We start from the raw sequence: 20,359 nt of genomic DNA on the forward strand, positions 1-20,359 counted from the left end.
CTAACATTCTATATTCCTGAAATCATAAATGACAACCATAAAAGTCATCAAAACAGACTAGAGGTTTCTGACTATACATGCACAAAGGCAGCCATTTACTGCAACACTTCACAGGGAGCTTTGCGGGACAATTTTACTCAGGGGTCAATACTTGGACTGAAATTGGCTCTATTGGCCATTGAGACAACTAAGCAGGGAGACTAGCAGAACTACAAATCACAGGTGTAGGGCGTGGCACAAAAGCAGCATTTAACATATAGACATCGGTAGCAAAAATATTTGTTGAATGAATAAATGGTACCACATGCAGTAGCCAGGTAGCCAGTGAGAGTACTGAACTGGTCCCCCTACCACCACACTGTCCCAGAACTGTCTTTTCAAACTGCAGACTCCTTGCTTAAAAGCCTTCCAGGATCACCTACTGCCTACACAGGGTCAAATCCTAAGGGTTTCGTGTGCATAGAAGACTCCAAACGGGGTACCAATCTCTCTCTCTCTGGTCTTTGCTCTTCCCCATATAGCCCAGGCCCCATGCCCATCACATGCCTCACTGTTTGACAGGCTGGTCTATCATGTCTCTGTCCAGTTGTCACATTTTTCCTTCTGCCTGGGATGCTGTTCCCTCCCTCCCAGCCTGATCTCATCATCCTTCAAGAGCCACATAGCTGTCATATGCTCTAGAGACACCCCAGGTCCTAGTTAGGGACAGACAGTCACTAGCTCTGCTACAGGACCATTGATAGTTTCACACTCCAGTGCCTCTGATTCTGTGCCACAATTGTGTAAGGATGCTCCCTCCCTGCCCCCATCATCTATAGAGTGTCCTAAAATTCACACAAGATTTGAATTTTGCTCATCTATAGGGTGTCCCAAAATTTCACGCAAGATTTGAATTTTGCGTGAGCATCAACAACAACAACAAAAATAAAAGCCTAATTTTACTTGGTTTATTGAATCAGATTCTAATATCTGTTGCCCTTTGATTTCAATCCCTTCAATTTGAGAAGCATTACCAAGCACCAATGATGGCCCAGGAGCAGGGACAATGAAGACCAATGAAGACCATGGCTTTGTGTATGTGCCAGCAAAGCTGTGGAGGCCATTTACCCTATGCGCTATTCCATGCATAACACTATCCTGTATACTTTATGAATCAATAAAAAATTTACAATTTTTAATTATAAACCTGTGTTTTTTATCAAAATTACTTCTTGCATGAATTTTGGGACACACTATATAAACTCCCCAGAGTGGGGAGTGTTTTTTTGGGACACCCTATATAAACTCCCCAGGATGGGGAGTGTATCCCCTCCCTCCTGGTGTAGCTCCTGGCACTCAGTAGGCAATCAGTAAGTATTTCCAGAACAAAGGTTTTTAAGCAATCACCCCACGAATATTCTAGCTCAAACTGAATAACTAACCTTCAACGGTTATTGCAATTGTCTTAAAGTGCTAAATATGAACGAAACTGAAATGTTAAAGATAGAATTCTATTGGCTTCTCCCAGCGATTTATTTTCCTGCTCGATAAGACTGAGAGGCCAAAGTATTGGCAGGTCTGTTTGCTCACCTGTAGGCTCTTTATAGTAAGCATGGAACTTTGTTAAAAAAGAAAAGAAAAGAAAGAAAAAAGAGACAAGAGTGAGATAAATAATGAGACAAATTCCAAATTAAAAAAAGGCATAGGTATTAAAATTTGTTTTTATCCATTGAAAACTCTAAGCTAAAGTTTTACATATACACACATACAGTTGCTTAAAAATTATCTTCCACCTAACATCAGTTATTATAAGAAAAACAAAACCAAGAGAATTCTTCGATTCAGAAAATTGTCTTGGTGTTAATTGAATTCAACCTGCTCATAATTCAAATTCGTTTTTAATCATGGCCTAAACTATTCCAAATAAGTCAGGGCCCTCCTAAGAACAAATGAAATATTAAGGCAAAAGAGCCAAATGCTCATAGTTATTGTGATTACTGCTCAGAGTTGTATGAGTACCAATGAGCAGGAAGACAGGACGTTTAACATCAGCAACACTGATCTGAGGAGCTCTCAGTCTGTATCTGGCTCCCCATTGATTTCATAATTGCACCTGCCTTGTTGTTCAGAACAGGTTTTTCATGCCAGTTTCCTGCAGTCCTCATTCCTCAGTGGCCCAGACTCTGGCTGCAAAGGTTCAGGGAAAGGGTGTGTCCCTGCCCTTCACTGGTGCTCATACAACTCTGAACAGTAATCACAGTAACTCAAGTATTTGTCACTTCATTTTACCCTTCATCCAATCTCAGAGATTTCCCCACCTTGCTTTCTCCTACCTCCCTAATCGGTCATGGATGGATTTCATATGACCCTTCTCACACCTCCTGCTTTAATTGTAATGTATAAGATTAACTGCAAAACTGCCATTCTCCAGAGCACTTCCTCAATCCATTGAGGTTTTGCTTCCTGGCAATTACTGTCAGTTTGACTCAGATAAACTCATAAAAATTCTCTATGGGTTTGAATGTCTCTTACGTCGACAGAAACACCTGTCTCAACTTAATTGCAAAAATGACTTCCCCCCTCAGCTGTCTAATTTTTGCTTAAATGAAAAAGATAGCAACAGTCACTGAATATAAGAGGAGTAAAATTCAAATGACAGAGTCTCAATCAAAGAAATGCCAATTTGAAATTCTCCCTCTTGCAATATAATTTTGAAAGAAAAAAAAAGACATCTTGAAGATGGCTGACTGATTTTGAATTACAATATATACTACAGAAATCTACCATCGTTACTAATCACATTTAAGATGAATGGATTTTGGTGCAGTTTTTTGGCTTGAAAACTCATAGTGATCTTGCGTTCACACTCCAAACTGACTATGTGCACACTCCATACTGACTGCGTGCACCACGCGTAAGGTTCACTGGTCGCTGTGTTCCCCATGGTCTCATGCATTCCAGGAAAACTGACACTGCAGAGAAGCTCCCACAATTCACCGCCTCCAAAAAGCAAGTTATTAACTCAGCTAAAATTCAGTTTCTAGTCCTATATAATAAAAGGGTAATATCCAAATTGACTCTAATGGCAGAATGACCAGGAATGACCAGTCTCTATGACACACACTGATCACCAGGGGCAGACACTCAATGCAAGAGCTGCCCTGTGGTGGTCAGTGCGCTCCCACAGGGGGAGCTCTGCTCAGCCACAAGATGGGCTGATGGCTGCGAGCACAGTGGCAGTGAAGGAGACTCTCCCACTTCCTCAGCAGTGCTAAGGATGTCCGAGCACAGTGGCAGTGAAGGAGACTCTCCACTTCCTCAGCAGTGCTAAGGATGTCTGACTACAGCTTAGGCCTGTTCCCCACCTAAGCCATCAGTCAGACATCCCCCAAGGCTCCCAGGCTGCCAGAGGGATGTCTGACTGCCAGCTTAGGCCCAAACACCTGGAGAGTGGGCCTAAGCCAGCAGGTGGACATCCACCGAGGGGTCCTAGATTGTAAAAGGGCACAGGCCAGGCTGAGGAATCACCATCCCAAGTGCATGAATTTTCATGCACTGGGCCTTTAGTTTCTAATAAAAAGTTACTCTATGCTTGATTTGTGTTTCAATTCCTATAAAACAATATAGGTTTAAGTCATTATGTGATTTAAATACAGAGCTATGTTCTTTAATCTTACTTTATTATTAATAGTTGAAACTTAGTGGTTTTTTTTTTTTTAATGCAAATTCACACAGAACTCCAATACATAAAAAAGTACAAGCAGGATGGTTCTGGTTGAATCAAATACCAACAGAGGTGGGAGGTCTGGGGCCCATCTGCTCAGTATCCTCCACAGAACCCCTGAGAAACATCAGGGCCCAAGGAGCAGGCTTTGAAAAGCACTGCTCCAGAAGGAGCTTCCTTTTTTACATAAATTTGTTCTTTTTTTAATATTAAAAAATTAAAGCTGCAATTTAATATAATTCATGGAAAGAGTCCTCTCCATCTCTCACATCCCACATGCAGGGCATCAGCAAATGCTATGAGCACCACCTCAAGATGTGTCACTACTTGCCACCCAGGTTTGCTGTGATGAATGTGCCTGTAAAAATCTAAGTCAGACCTTGTTTGTCCTCCATTCAGGACCTTCCAATGACTTTCTATCTCACTCAAAGGGAAAGCCAAGACCCTTACAAGGGCTGCAAGATCTTATATTATTGACTCAGCCCTCTTGGACTTTGCCCCATTCTTGGTCTCCCGGCCCAGTCCTGAAAACACTGATCCCCTCCTGCCTCTCTGCCCTCACACTTGCTATTCCTCTGGCTGGGACCCCTTCCACCCAGATCTTCTCTTAGCCTCATTCTTCTCTTCCTTTTGATCTCTTTTAAAAACTCACCTCATTAGAGAAGAATGTTCTGACCACTTGATATAAAATAATAATTCCTCCCCTCTGTCTGTCCCCCTTCCCCTGTTCTCCATGATAATTCTCACCACCTGATATGTTGTGTTTGATGAGATATTTATATATAGAACTAGAAGCCTGGTGCATGAAATTCATGCACTGGGGAGGGGTATCCTTTAGCCCAGCCTGCACCCTTTCCAATCTGGGACCCCTCGGGGGATGTCTTACAATCTGGGACTGCTGATTCCCAACCACTTGCCTGCCTGCCTGCCTGATTGCCCCTAACCACTTCTGCCTGCCAGCCTGATCACCCCCTAACCACTCCCTGCTAGCATGATTGATGCCTAACTGCTCCCCTGTGGGCCTGATCGCCTCCAACTGCCCTCTCCTGCTGGACTGGTTGCCCCTAACTGCCCTCCCCTGCCAGCCACCTTGTGGCTCTGGGCGCCGCCATCTTTGAGGGAAGGGCAGTCAATTGGCATATTCCCTCCTTATTGGCTGTGGGTGCCGTCATCTTTGTGATGGTGTGGGGGTCAATCAGCATAGTCCCTTTTTATTAGATAGGATTCTCATCCTTAACATCCAACTAGTTAATTGAATTTCATCTGTTTTGTTCACTGCAGATCCCTAGTAACTTAGAACAGTGATTGGCATATACCAGGAGCTTAGTAAGTACTTATTTAATGAAACAAATGAATCATATACATTTATTTTTATATCCCCAGTGACAGTTTACAGAAGAGCACAATCCCTCAAGGGGTGAAACACTCAGTATGTTCTTCTGATTCTGATGCATATGTGGGCGTCACCCTGAGCCCACATATACATCAAGTACATGCTTTATGCCAAATAAATAAAATGTGTCTTCATCCACAATTTTTGCCATTTTTAATGTCTTGGGTATTTAGGTTGTTTACTTTTCCTTTCTCTCTTTCTTAATAAAACAATGCTGCACTGGACATATATCCAGTTTATTAGGGAGGAGGCTCCTATGAGCACCTGGAAACCACCCATGGGTGTCCTCAGGTCACCTCCATGGGTATCGGCTTGCTCAGCCTGACACTAGCCAGAGTTTCTCAGCTCCTGCCTGCATCTGCTTTCCCACTCCCCGTCCTACTGCCAGCGACACAGACACTCAGCCATGACTCAGAGCCCCCAGCATCATGGCTCTGCAACCTCATTCCTCCCTCTCATTTCTAACTTCAGTCCTAAAGCAGCAAAGTCACAAATGGAATTACAAAGCACTCCCTGGGCCTGTTTCCAACTCTTTACCTTTAATATCTGACCCTGCATTTGCCCATCACCTCGTTCTTTGGACTTCCCAGAGGTCTCCCGGCCCCTGACTCAGGGCTTTGAAGCTCCGTCAAGCCCAGGAATCACTGGGAGCTGTCCTGAGCCCACATACGCATCAAGTACTAACTTTATGCTAAATAAATGCCTCCTCATCTACAGTTTTCTCCATTTTTTAATGTCTGTCGATGTTATGATTTACAACATACAAATTTATTTAACAATGACATTCGAGCTTTAGTTCATTAAATATAATCAGTTTTTAAAATGCAAAGTCCCCAGACTAAAGAATGCTGGGCACCACCGTTCAAGGTCCAGCTTAATTCGTTGGGTTCTTTAGTTTCTGTCACCAGGAGTGACTCACATCCAGCCCTGTTAGCTGGGCTCCAACTCGGCCACCTCCACAGGCCACTAGATCCAAAGGTCGTGACACAGCAATCTGTACTTCTGCTCAATCACACATCCCCACCCTGGGCGCTGGAGGCATGAACTGGAGCTTCACTGCGCAAGTCACTTATCACCTCTGGACCTGGGTTACCTCATCTGTAAAAAGGAGATAACACCACCGGTGCTCCCGGCACTGACCTCAAGGAGCCTGCATACCATAAACACTAACCTGAGGTTTTACTGTGGTGGCTACATATTATCGGACAACTTGTCCCTCTAGCTGATCCACTGCCAAATCCTCTCCATTCCCACTGTCATAAATTAGGCCTGATCATGTATTCCTCAAGTGTGTGGTTCATCTTACAACAGGTTATCAGATTACAATTTCTGAAAATTCACCTTTAGAGCATGACTCCTTTATTTAAAAAAATATATATTTTATTGATTTTTACAGATATGAAGGGAGAGGGATAGAGAGTTAGAAACATCGATGAGAGAGAAACATTGATCAGCTGCCTCCTGCACACTCCCCACTGGGAATGTGCCCGCAACCAGGGCACATACATGCCCCTGACCTGAATCGAACCTGGGACCCTTCAGTCCACAGGCCGATGCTCTATCCACTGAGCCAACCCAGTTAGGGCATGACTCCTTTATTGATGTTGGGGAGTTCAGATGTGACTGCCGCATCTCTTCCGGGTCATATCAACTGAACGGTGCATTTTCTAACGTTTAGAAGCACTTGGCACTTTCCCATCCCGTTACCTCATTTCCTTCACCTGCAATGTGTTCATATCCTCACCTACCCAGTGACATTCCTTCCAAACCTAACCCCAACGTCCCCTCCTCAAGAACATCTTTCTGGATCATCAGAGAAGCCCTCCCACCCTCCACAGAACTAAAACACCACTGAGCTGCAGGTGCCCCGCGCTGTACCCTTCTTAGGTTACGTTTCATCTCAGTGCTAGAATTGTAGGAATCCCGTGGACTCCCCCCAGGAGTGGCTCTCCATATATGTGGTGTGCAAACTGTGTGGACAGAAAGACAATCCAGAACACACTCACTGGCCATGCAGCACAAGCTGAAGCGGGAAGGTGCTGCTGCTTCACGCGTCACTTACCTAGGGCAGGTCTAGGGAGCCCCTGCTCAGAATCACTGGCAGAGCGAAAGAGTTTCAAGTGGGGCTTTAAACCATGGATTAAATTCTGATGGCTCCTACAGTGATTACAATAACCTAGAGAAAGTTGAGAGCGTTTGTGGTTGCTTGTTTGTTTGTTACAAAGAAATATGTATATATCAGGTTTTCTAGACTGGAAAGCAGGTGTGATCATTTTTAAAACAAGGCAAGGCTATCAAAGCAGTCACAAGTCCTGGGCCACAGGACATTGCAAGGCTAAAAAGAACAGCCCATTCCTAAGATGCAGAAAATCTGATGTTTGAGGAGAAATGCTTGTTGTATTTCTGGATGGGATGAGAAATGAAATATTGTTTTTCTAAAAAATGTATAAAGTACACCTAATACTTTTCTTTTACCTTTATAATTGGCCATTATTTTATCCACGCTTAGTCATTCTGCTACCATCAGAAGCATGACTTGTGTTTGTTATGACGACTCGTGTGAATAAAGCAATAAATCTGTTCTACAATCAGGCCGACAAGGCCATGCGACGGCAAGGTGTTGAATAAGATGATCTAGTGACCTTTCGGCATTGATCCATTTACTCCACCATAGAAAGGTAGATTCTAAAAACAGGGGTGCAGTGTCTGGCTACGGAGGCCACAGAGTGTGGTCCCAATCAGGTCTAGCCACGACAGCGACTTACTGGAGGCGCTGTCGATGCTGCTGAGGCTGTCGGAGCTGTGCAGGTGGTGCCTGTGCAACTGCCTGTAGAGGCTGAATTTGGAGAACTTGCTGGGTTTGCCTATGCCTTTCAGTTTTGAATCCATATCATCAGCAGTCTTCAGGATGGGCAGATTTTTAGCAGACTCCTTTTTATCTTTGAGGCTTAAGGATTCCATAGATTCTGTTATTTCAGCCTGTGAAGACTACGAAAAACAAAACAAAAAGACACCGCATCAAATACACTGTGCTGTGGCCCTTTCATTCCAGTTGGGTGAGGTGTAAAGTTGGCACAGGATAGAAGTTTTTAACAGACACACAATAAGGTGTGAGGTCAGCCGCAGGGCAGTAGGGATTCTTGTGAAGGGTTTAAATGCTGCCAAAGGCACAGCAGGCATTCCACCGTGGGTACTCTTTCAGGCCCAAATTCCTGGAATTTTATATCAATTAATTGTCTTATCTCAAACACAATTATATAAGTTACGCTCACTGTTGAGCCACTGAACTTTCTCTGCCAAATATTAAGTAAGCAATGCTTTTTTCTGTCCATTATCCTCCCTGTTACCAATTCACCACGTTTCAGTTTTCCCAGGAAAGTACCAACATAGCCAGCAGTAAAATAAGATGAAGCCCATCAACTTCTTTAATAAGTATGTTGATATTTTGGCAGCCACTTGAGTTGAGATAATAAATATATGAATATAGGCATATAGATATATTTTGGCAGCTCTTGGCTTAAAGGTAGTTTGTGAAGTTATTAACCCCCTATTTTCAAATAGAATTACCTATCCTATTTTATATGTCTTTAAGTAGGAAGATGCCAAAAACCTTGGCAGTTACCTGCATATAATAAGGCAGCTTATTTAACTTAAAGTTCAATTGCTGCACATTTTTGTTGCTAAACTATTCTCCTAATAGCAAATAAATCTTTAAGTTAAATGGACAACAAAGGAGTGGAGTATGAGAGAGCAGATGCTCCATTGAATCTATTCTCTCTTCTTACAAGAGAAGAAACAAACTAGGTGTGTCTATGTTTGACTCAGTGTCACTCTCGTTTAATCAATCAGTCAGGTTATCTATCTATATAAAAGCCTAATATGCCAAGTGTCCCCTCAGAAGTTCGGCTGACTGGGAGTTCTATCGCTCGCTATGACATGCGCTGACCACCAGGGGGAGGCACGGAAAAAAGGAAGGCCCTGGCCAGCAGCCGGCAGCTGGCAGCCGGGGAAGGGAGGCCTGCAGCCACTAGGGATCCTATTTGTGCACAAATTTTGTGCACCGGGCCTCTAGTCTATATATATAAAAGCCTAAGCGACTGTTCGACCATTCAACTGTTCAACCAGTTGCTATGACATGCACTGACCACCAGGGGGCAGATGCTCAATGTAGGAGCTGCCCCCTGGTGATCAGTGTGTTCCCACAGTGGGAGCGCTGCTCAGCTGACCAGCAGGCACCAGATACTGGGCTCACAGCTGGCGAGTGCAGCTGTGGTGGTGTGAGCCTCTCCCGCAGACACTCCCCCCGTGTGCCCCTCCCCCATCCAGACTGGAACCAGGATCCAGACTGGCATTGGTACTGACTGGGTGCGAGCCTGCGGCCACTTCTCGGTCATGGGTGCACCAGTATCACCCTAGGATGGGCACGCAGAAACCGTAGCAGAGCAGCAGTGAGCCTACCCAGTGGTGGCAGGCGCAGTGGGGCCAGAATGAGCAGGAGTGGCGAGGCACCTGGCCCAGGCTCCTCCCCAGTCATCTGCTACTTCCCACACTACTACATTCCTCAGGGGGTGTTGGACTGCGAGTTTCGGCCCAATCCCAGTAAGCCACACTGAGGGACCCCATGTGCACCGGGCCTCTAGTTATATATTTACACAAACTGTGTCCCTCCTATGCAGTTCTGTAAAGATGACATTACTCACTGGGAGGGAACACAGAGACGGTCCAGAGATGACACGCTTCACGCTGCCCACGTCCGTCAGTCTGTGCTCATTGTCATCCCACCTGCCATAGGCCAGATCGATCCCGCCTACAAAGGCCACTGACTGGTCGATGATGACAAGTTTCTCATGATGAGCCCACAGATATACAGCGGACGACACGTGATCTGGGTGCCTCATCACCTTAAGAGGAAAAAATTGCATATGTAACATGATTTTTTAAATGACCTTCTGTTTTCACCCCTGAGTAGCATTTTCTATAATTCAAATACCAAAATGGGCTCTGTATACACCAAAGAAAATTCCCAAACTTCACCTTTTATTCTCAGTATTTAACTGGGAAGACTCCTAGTTACATCTGAAGCCTCCCCCACCCCCACTCATACTACATTTTGGGGCAACTGCCATTTAGCTTGAAGCTTGGGCACATATTCCTATAAAAGTCAGCTCAAAGAAATAGTTAATTCCCTTTCTCCCCTAAAAGGATATATCTGGTATTATTTAAAAAAAAAAAAAAACCTCTAGAAATGTTTAAATAACATCTCTATCTGTGGCAAATCCTATATCATAAAGAGGTAATATGCAAATTGACCATCACTCCAGCACACAAGATGGCTGCCCCCATGTGGACACAAGATGGCCAGCAGGGGAGGGCAGTTGGGGGGGACCAGACCTGAAAGGGAGGGCAGTTAGGGGCGACCAGGCCAGCAGGGGCATAGAACCAGTGAATGCATGAATTTCGTGCACTGGGCCTCTAGTTTTTAAATAACTATATTGATCTTTTGGCAGCCATGGAGGCAAAATAGAAAGCATATGAATATAGGGAGATAGATATTTTGGCAGGTCTTAATTTGAAGGGTACTTTGAGGAGTTATTAACTTTCTGCTTGTAAAGAATTTCTCTAAATGCAGGAATGGAACCCAAGACCCTTTGGTGCATGGGCTGATGTTCTAACCACTGAAAACACTGGCCAGGGCTGACTGGGAAATATTTATTGATAAGCTTTAGGTCTTTGGTAAAATATCAAATAACAAGATGTCATTAAGAAAAGTACTTTAAGGCCCAGCTGGCATGGCTCGGTGGCTGAGCATCGATCTATGAACCAGGAGGTCAGAGTTCTATTCCCGGTCAGGGCACGTGCCCAGGTTGTGGGCTTGATTCCCAGTGTGGGGCATGCAGGAGGCAGCCGATCAATGATTCTCTCTTATCATTGATGTTTCCATTTCTCTCTCCCTCTCCCTTCCTCTCTGAAATGAATAAAAAATATTTTTTTAAAAAAGAAAAGTACTTTAAGTCCTTAAGTCTTTGTTGCTATCAGTATTCAAGGGATGCCACAGGGAGATCACATTTTAGAGATTCTAGGATCATCTTAATGAGGAGAATGGAAACTTGACAGGCCTCAAAACAAATCTAGGAAGTGGGCTCTTGACTAAATTATCTATATATATATAATCTATATATATAAAAGGCTAGTATGCAAAGTGTCCCCTTGGGAGTTCGACCAGAAGACCGGGAGTTTGATCGCTTGCTATGACGTGCGCTGACCACCAGGGGGCGGTGCGGAACAAAGCAAGGCCCCAGCTGGCAGCCAGCAGCTGGGAAAGGGAGGCCCCAGCCATCAGCCGGAAGGCCCCGATCGGCCCTGATCACCGGCCAGGCCTAGGGACCCTACTGGTGCATGAATTTTGTGCAGCAGACCTCTAGTCAGGGTGAGAAAAGCAGAAAAGTGACCCTTGTTGACTCCATCAATATTAGAAATATTAAAAAGAAGTATAGTATTTTCTTTTATTTCTGAGAACACAATCCTATTTATTCAATATATACATTAGGGAATTCTACACATTACCACTGCTCAGAGCAAAATAAACCTGAAAAACTACAGAATAATAAAGAAGAAACATGGTTCAGCAAGATGAACCTGAATACCTTTATGTTGGGGTGTAGACGCATTAAAGTCTTCTTGCTGTATTCACTGTTTATTCCAAGTGCAAGTTCCACCTCTTTGTACAGTATTATGAAGATCCTCACCCCCTCTTGCTGTCACAGGAGAAAACACAGGCAGAAATGAGAATTTCTGTAGGTAGATTATAGTTTTCTTTTTCTTCTTCCTTTCTGCGCACTATATTTTCTAAAATTTCTTCTATAAACTAGTAAAATATTTAATGAACAACACAATACAAGGAAGGTGAAACAAAAATGTATGTATATTAAGACCCAGATGTAAAAAATAAATATTATCTTTCTTCCATTCCTACAATTTGTTATGCCAAGAAAGTGTCAATATTTGACTAGAGACAGAACCTTGAAATTATAATCTCAACTACTAAAAGTGTCTCATAGTCTTACACCTGAGAACGTTTCCAAACACATATCATTTAGAAAGCTTTGATCTGATTCATGTTACAGGTTTAGGGTTGTTTGTTTGTTTTCATTTACTTCAACTGTTGAAGTGATTAAAAACAAACCTCTGTTATAATTTAAACTAAATATCCCTTAATGTTCCTGGGGTATGTTTCATAGAATTTTTTGTTGTTTTTTTTTTTAATTTTGTTTTTTATTTATTTCAGAGAGAAAGGAAGAGGGAGAGAGAATTAGAAACATTTATGATGAGGGAGAATCATTGATCATCTGCCTCCTTCATGCCCCGTGCTGGGGATCGAGCCCACAACCCAGGCATGCACCCTGACCTGGAATCGAACCATGACCTACTAGTTGGTAGGTCAACACTCAACCACTGAGCCAAACCTGCCAGGCTAGAATTTCTCTTTAAAAATAAAAAAATTATTTAAATGGATAAATTGATGTGTTATTGGTTGCCTCCTGACCAAAATCAAACCCTTCAGTCTAAGGGCCAAAGCTCTAATCACTGAACCAAACTGGCCAGGGCACATTTCTTAATATTTAGGAGATAAATGTATTGGTTCACACTTTTAACCCATAATTGAATCATTAATGTTGATTTCACCAGTGAAATGACTTCAGAAGTCATCTTCTCTAACACTCAAAAATCCCAGAACTTTAGCAGTGTCACACAAACGAACACTTGGAGCTAAAAGAAAATAGACAAGGCCATGAGGAGGGTCAAATTAAATCAAAGGTGTCTGGAAAACTTTAAATGTTATAGGAATAACATTTATTATTAATATTAACCATCAAAAAGGAGAATGTTCAGCAACTGGTAGTACAAAGAAGTAGCAATACCTCCTTTTCTAGTTCTGGGTGGGGACAAGTTTTCAGCCTTTGCTAAATCGCCCCGCCCCCGAACATCCCTCCCCTTCTCCATGTCCACTCAGATAGTTCCCCCTTCAACATACAGATCAGAATGTACTTATCCAGGACACTCTTGACTCATTTACCCCCACTTCCTGTGCTACGTTTTCACTTTTTAGGTGTGCATCCTCAGTATTGCTGTGCAGTTTGCAGCATTTAAATTTGCACTCTCTATTCCCAGCAGCTCTGAAAGCATTCTGAAACATATTGCACACATATTGGATAATGTATCTAAAGTAGGCACTTAATATCCCAGAGATTAGACCATAAGAAATATTTCATAATACTTCCTAAATTATTAGAGATGTAGGCATATCTACTAAATTATAGTGGCAGAGAATAATTTGAAATGTAAATGAATAATCCATGATAATTAGGCATTATTTATCATGGGAATTTGAGTCATAAATGGCTCAGTGGTTGAGGGTTGACCTATGAACCAGGAGGTCATGGTTTGATTCCCAGTTAGGGCATATGCCCGGTTTGTGGGCTTCATCCCCAGTGTGGGGTGTGTAGGAGGCAGCTGATCAATGATTCTCTCTCAACATTGATGTTTCTATCTCTCTCTCCCTCTCCCTTCCTCTCTGAAATCAATACAAATATATTTAAAATGGAAAATAATATAGAAGTTTATATTTCCGGTTGCAGGATGTCAAAACTTGGAGTAAACCAAACACATATACAGTTCCCAAATATTGTACTGCCAGTACCAAGAACTATTATTTTGGCCCCTAAAGCCTTATAATAACATATTCATAGTACTAATAATTTAACTTTCTTGATGTTAGTAATATCTAAGAAGTGTATACAGTTTTGAAGTGACACACTAGATTTACAGTCTGGACTGCATTGAGGAAATGTGAGCACTAGGAGAAGATTAACTCTTGCTCTGAAAAAAAAAAAAAAGTAGTCATTCTATTTCCCTGGTTATCAGCAGACTTTTGGAACTTGCTCATTATTTGTTATAATGATATAACTATTATTTGAGTAAAGAGATCAGGAAGTGAAAGTGTAGACAAGAAGTGAACAGGTTAATGTCTAATGCCCTGGCCACCGAGTGCTCAGCTGTGAATCACTGGTTGAGGGCTCCAAAGGAAAACAAGAACATTGTGTTATTTTTCTCCGCTATTGTTCAGGTTCACTTTGCTATTTGAATATTTAGGATTCAGCACTGAATGACAGTTACCAAAAAATAGCCTCCCATTGAAAGATATAAAGTTTAAAACCTAAAATTTCCACCTAACTTATAGTATATTACATCATGGTTGATTTGTTTCAAATGGATGAAATTCTGCTCTTTAGGCTTATGAGACTATTACTCACTCATAAGAAAAGTAGTCACAAGTTAGGAACTGGCCTGAATCTTACAGTTTTCCATTTACCTGCATAACGAATGGATTTTTGAAATAATAGAGATGTTAACGCTAATGGATTACATTATTACCCTCCATCTATCATACCTGACATTTTCTTTTTACTGTGTCTTTAATCATTGAAATAAATGAACTCTAGAGGAAATAGGGTAGAGACCATGAGTCTTTGTAGCTTAAATACAAATGACTAATAAGGAAGTAATTAAATATAAAAAGTTCATTTTTACGCAGTCTGGCTTACAATTATTTACTCACATCTACAATAAACAGTTAATTAGTGACGAGACGTCTGCGATAATAAAGCAATAAAACTCTTCTTTTGGTCAATGCATTGCAACACTCCCATAAACTCTAAAGGGCAAAGGAAAAAATGTTCCTTGGGAACAAAGGCATTTCCTGGGTCATAATTGTGGAGACTTATACAAATGTGGGAAATATTTATGCAAAATGAAATCCAAATTAGAAAGAAAACAAAAGGACTAATATTAACTCTGTATTTTTTTTTAAAAAATACACTTTTCAAACAACCAATGTTTTTCTAATGCCTTTTAGCGACTTTTGCTAAGAGAGGCGGAAGGAAAGTATTAATAGGGGACGTAGGAAAACAAAGGGGTGGCTGGGATTTGACTGCGCAACACCATGTTTCTTTTTTTTTTTTTTTATCAATCAGCTGCCTTCTGCACACCCCCTACTGGGGATGTGTCTGCAACCAAGGCACATGCGCTTGACCGGAATCGAACCTGGGACCCTTGAGTCCAAAGGCTGACGCTCTATCCACTGAGCCAAACCGGTTCGGCAACACCATGTTTCTTATCTCTACTCAAGTCAACTAGCCAGAAGGTTCCACAGAGTCAATGTCATCAAACCTGAATTGCCAAAGATGAACGTTCTGTCCTCTTTTCTAGTTTGCTTTTACTCAAGTAGAACAGACACAATACTGTCAGCAGTAGGAAGCTTTAGGAGTTTTAGATACACATCACACATGCAAAAACAAAACACATAAACATTTTTCAGAGTTGAAATCAAGAGACTTTGTTTCTGAGCCAGCGTTTTCTCAGATTGTTCCAAGTACTGTGGTCAAAATATTTCCTGGAGGCAGCCAGGTCTGTCCACTGCTTGAAGAGAGCTTAGCTTACAGTTCCATAGGCTAATCAAAGATTTTTATCACTTGTCCAAGAATTCCCCAGGGGTGGAATGAAAAAAATCCTTATCCTTGCCATTTAATTGCAGGCAGCATTGGGATGTAAGACCACAAATGCTTCTGAGTTGTTTCATTTTTTTTTAACCAGTTTTGTCTAAAGCACAGACCTCAAAGTTGAACATGTCTTCTCCCTTCCCTGCCATGCCCTTCCAGATCACCACTTGGATAAGACTCTGATTTTTCTGGGCAGAGATATGATTATTTATCTCATTTGATAGCCCTGGACATCCTTCTCTCCCATTGCTCACAGACTGCAACTCTAGAATGTGCCCTGTGATCTGGGACAGTAAGAAATGAACCAGATGACAAAAGCCCCCTGAGGACCTACACCTTGTTCTGTAAGCTCCCAGGTTGCTGTGCTTGAAGATTCTTTTGGTGCAAGTCTCATCAGAAGTATTACATATCGCTAAGGTTGAAATATACCAATTGGGTACAAGGATATAGTTACCATAACCGTGAAGCAAATTATCTCACCTCTTAGTGTAGACAATGCAGGACTGGGAAACCTTGGGATGCTGATTTGAATTGCAAACACTCTGTCTCTCAAGGTTAGCTTAGACTATTTTAAATAATAACATTGCATATCAGAAGACCAAAGAGACAGGGAAATATCAACTCGGTCATTACAGAGAAACAAAATATTGTATTTTCCCCCTAAGAAGCAGCCATTTTAAGAGATGTTTGCCTATATGTTGGCTATGAGGCAGAAACACTAAGTTCCTTCCCTAAAATCTGCACAATCAAATGGAAGGAAAAAAAAATCATTTATTTAAATCAACCTTGTGGACATCTGGGACCCATGAATGCAAAAATAAATGTTATCAACTCACTACTTTGTGAAATTAGTGGCTTTAAGAAACAAAATTATTTATATGAAAGTGTTCATAAGCATATTAAATGTCAATTTGGAATGATCCAAGTGTTAAAAAGGCATGACCAAATTAATAATATGCCATAGCTAGATTACGGAAGAGCAATTCTGCTAAATGACCCACTGAGAAATTAATATTTAACAGTGTTACTATCTCCTTATGAAATTTTAAAAATCATTATCCACAATTAAAAAATCACAAGTTTCAGGAAGCTGATAAAATTCAAATAAAGTACCATTATCAGGCCATATTAATTACTGGGCCCTGGTGTCCACCTGGAACCTTACCAGGGTTCACAGGCAATAAAAGAGAAGCCATGGTTGTGATAGAAAAGGAAACTGGGCAGGTACACTAAGGGGATAAACAAACATCTGCCAGCTAACATGAGGTTGAGGGCCTGGCTTGCAGGATCTTCATCATGAGCCCTGTTCTGGCATCGACTACTTTCTGGAGTTTACTTAGATGTTCTGTATGCATCTCACACTCAAATGATCTAAACTTTAGCTCTCTAAATCTGAGTTTGTCCCACTTCCTACCACTGCTAGATTCACCTTCCAACACATCATTTTGATCAGATCACCTGTCATCCATAACACCCCCAACCCAGTAGATCCCCACTGTACTCCACAAAGCCCAAGCCACTGGCTTGAATCATCAACCTTTCACGTCCTAGCTGCAGCCTGCCTTTCCATATTTTTTTAAATTTTATTTTATTTTTATTTAATTTAATTTTATTTTATTTTTGTATGTCAGATACTCTTTTTTATATATATATATTTTATTTATTTTTTATTGCTTAAAGAATTACAAAGAGTATTACATATGTCTCCTTTTTTTCCCCCCGCCCTTGACAATCCCCTGGCCACCCCTACCCCCCAGTGGCTTATGTCCATTGGTTATGCTTATATACATGCATATAAGTCCTTTGGTTGACCTTTTGCCCACCCCCCTCCTGCCCTCCCACCCTCCCCGGCCTTCCTGCTGTAGTTTGACAGTCTTTTCGAGGCAGCTCTGCCTCTGTATCTATTTTTGTTCATAAGTTTATAATGGTCTTTATTAACCAGAAATGAGTGAGATCATGTGGTATTTTTCCTTCATTGACTGGCTTATTTCACTTAGCATAATGCTCTCCAGTTCCATCCATGCTGTTGCAAATGGTAAGAGTTCCTTCTTTTTTACAGCAGCATAGTATTCCATCGTGTAGATGTACCACAGTTTTCTAATCCATTCATCTACAGATGGGCACTTAGGCTGTTTTCAGATCTTAGCTATGGTGAATTGTGCTGCTATGAACATAGGGGTGCATATATCCTTTCTAACTGGTCCTTTCCATCTTGATCTGCCATTCTACCTGTGCTAACACTCAGGTGAAATCAACCTTGTCACCTTACTGTGACTGGCAAAGCCTTCTGAATTCCTGTTTTCACACCCCATTTCTTACATCTAGACACTTCCTCTTTTTAATTTTTATGCTCATTCTAAATGCCCTGAATCTCTCATGTCCTGAGGAGTTCCCCACCAGACTTACCCAATGCTCTCCCTCCTGCCTTTGAATCTTGGCCCTGTCTCTGTACTCAGTTGACTCTTGTGAAAATTTTTAAGCTCCTTCAGGTCAAGAATCATGCTTCTTATTTATTTATGTACATTCACATATGATTAGCTAAGTGCCCTGCACTCACTAGGCATTCAGCAAACGCATGTTGATTGAAAGCTAAAACAGTAAAGTGCTGGATAAGTACTGTAAGGAGAGGATTTACTAGTATGATTGACTCCTGGAGAAAATTATAGCCCATTCAACATACAGAAACACATTTTATAATCCTAGGACTGAGCCCAGAGTATGAGTCCTTGAGCAAGCCTTCCATGGGCAGAGATGGAATCCTTTTCATACACGAAGTAATAATTAGTCTAATACGTGGACCAGGAGATAACTGTATGCTAAATTATTTAATGACTATGCAAACAATGCTTTTCAAGACCAGAATTTCCAATTTGGTGAATACACATTTGTTCAAACGACTCATTAGATTAGCCATGAAAATGATGTGTGGCAAGACATGTGTCTGAAATAAAGATGATCAATTTCAGTCTTCAATATTAGCAGTGAGCTCAGATACTAAAAATCAAAGATTTTGATATCTTAAAAAAATCCTAAAGTAAAAACATGGGGAAAAGACATTGAAGGAAAAGGAAAAGGTGAGTGGGGCAAGAGGTAGGGAAATGGAAAGGATGGGGGAAAAGAAACTAGTGTAGGCTGTGAGGAATAGTAAAATACTACCCACGATTACTTAGGATCTACAAATTCTGCAGGAATGTTTAATGATAGAATAAACAAGATTAAGACAGTTTCAAATAATATTAAAAAGGCTAGCAATCCCCATTTGAATGTGATTAATAAGAAATCCAGTTCTATTCTAATTCACCTTAATTTAACTTGGTTAAGGGCCAACTACATAAAAAATTTCACTAGAAATATGCATGCAAAGTAGTCTTTGATGAACCTGCTATACTGATTCAGTTATTTATTTTTTATAACAAAAAGAGCACACTCAGTGCTCACCCAGAATCTACATGGTCAACTGCATAGGAAACAATTTCACATTATTACCAGGAACTGTCCCCAAACTGAAATACGACAGCACCAATTCTTAATGTCTCTCTTCCTTGATATTCTTCAACATCAGCTTGGACACATCTGAGTGAAATCTCAGATGACTTTGTCTTTTGCTCAAATAACAGCATAGTAAGTAAAATAAAAATGCTATGTTTTATTTCATCTTTTATTATCCATTAATAAAATTTTATCGCAAATTTTGACTATAAAATTAACTACCCATAACTGATGAAAAAAATAAAAATTAGAATTGCTAATAAAAGTCATGCTTTGTATTAGGCTAAAATATTATACATTTTAGAACAACAGGAAAAAAAATCAGAACCAACTGAATTTGAAAACAGAAAATATTCTACTTTTCTATCCAACTCTAAAAAAAAAGTTATAAGTATACATGAAGGACTTTAAAAAGAAAAGGCATTTAAGAGGCAATAAGCATTTAAGAAATCACATCAGCACTTGTTTGGAAAGTACATACTGCTTTTCGTTTAAGAATGTAGTCCAACCTCCAACGATTTCCTTCAACCACAGGGCGTTTCAGGAAGATTTCTGGACTCAACCTGAAATCACAAAATTTCAAGTAACTAAAACAACATACAAAGTTCTGACTGTGTCATAGGAAGCAAAGGCGAGTTTAGCCCAAATGCCATCCTCCTCCTCTACTGTGGCAGGTCATCCATATGAGTCCATGTACAAGTTCATAGGGAAGCGCGAGCCTTTGTCCATACAAAAAGCCAACCTAGATTTCTCTCCATACATCTTACTCACATGTGCACACATACACCCACATGCAGACACTGCTGGTTGCCCACCTTTTTCTTCCTTGTTCCCACCATATAGTGTAAATATTCTACACCCTCGCTTCCCCTGACTCCTGCACAATGTCACACAATCCTGGACAATGAGATACATGAAGGGGCACATGTGGGGTTCATGGAGAAGTTTTTCCTCTTTGGTGATAGAGAGACACACCATCGCTTACAAAAGGAAAAGAGACTTTAGGGTGGGTATTGTATGGGGCTATGTTGCAGTCATATTGAAATTCTAAGAGAAAGACCAGAACGGTGAAATCACTAGACCACTCCACCAACCTTAGGATTGCCTAACTTGGGATTTCTCATTATGTGAAACAAATGCATCCTTGTTGTTTAAGCCACTTCTAGAGGAGCATTCTGTTAATCCAGGACAAAAGTGTTCTAACTGATAAACAGACAC

At 41.3% G+C, this 20,359-nt stretch overlaps 1 protein-coding gene across 1 annotated transcript in view; it reads right to left on the reverse strand.

The window, feature by feature from the left end:
- The window catches only part of PLD1 (phospholipase D1), a 193,482-nt gene that overhangs the window by 54,109 nt on the left and 119,014 nt on the right, over positions 1–20,359 (reverse strand). The window contains exons 13-17 of the mRNA XM_015564187.1: positions 19,623–19,704; positions 11,741–11,851; positions 9,797–9,997; positions 7,862–8,084; positions 7,159–7,272 (exon numbers count right to left, since the gene is read on the reverse strand). Of these exons, the coding sequence (XP_015419673.1) occupies positions 7,159–7,272; positions 7,862–8,084; positions 9,797–9,997; positions 11,741–11,851; positions 19,623–19,704 (731 nt within the window). The remainder of the gene's footprint in view (positions 1–7,158; positions 7,273–7,861; positions 8,085–9,796; positions 9,998–11,740; positions 11,852–19,622; positions 19,705–20,359) is intronic.

The sequence above is a fragment of the Myotis davidii genome, unplaced genomic scaffold (assembly GCF_000327345.1).
Source record: "Myotis davidii unplaced genomic scaffold, ASM32734v1 scaffold115, whole genome shotgun sequence".
NCBI classification, from domain to species: Eukaryota; Metazoa; Chordata; class Mammalia; order Chiroptera; family Vespertilionidae; genus Myotis; species Myotis davidii.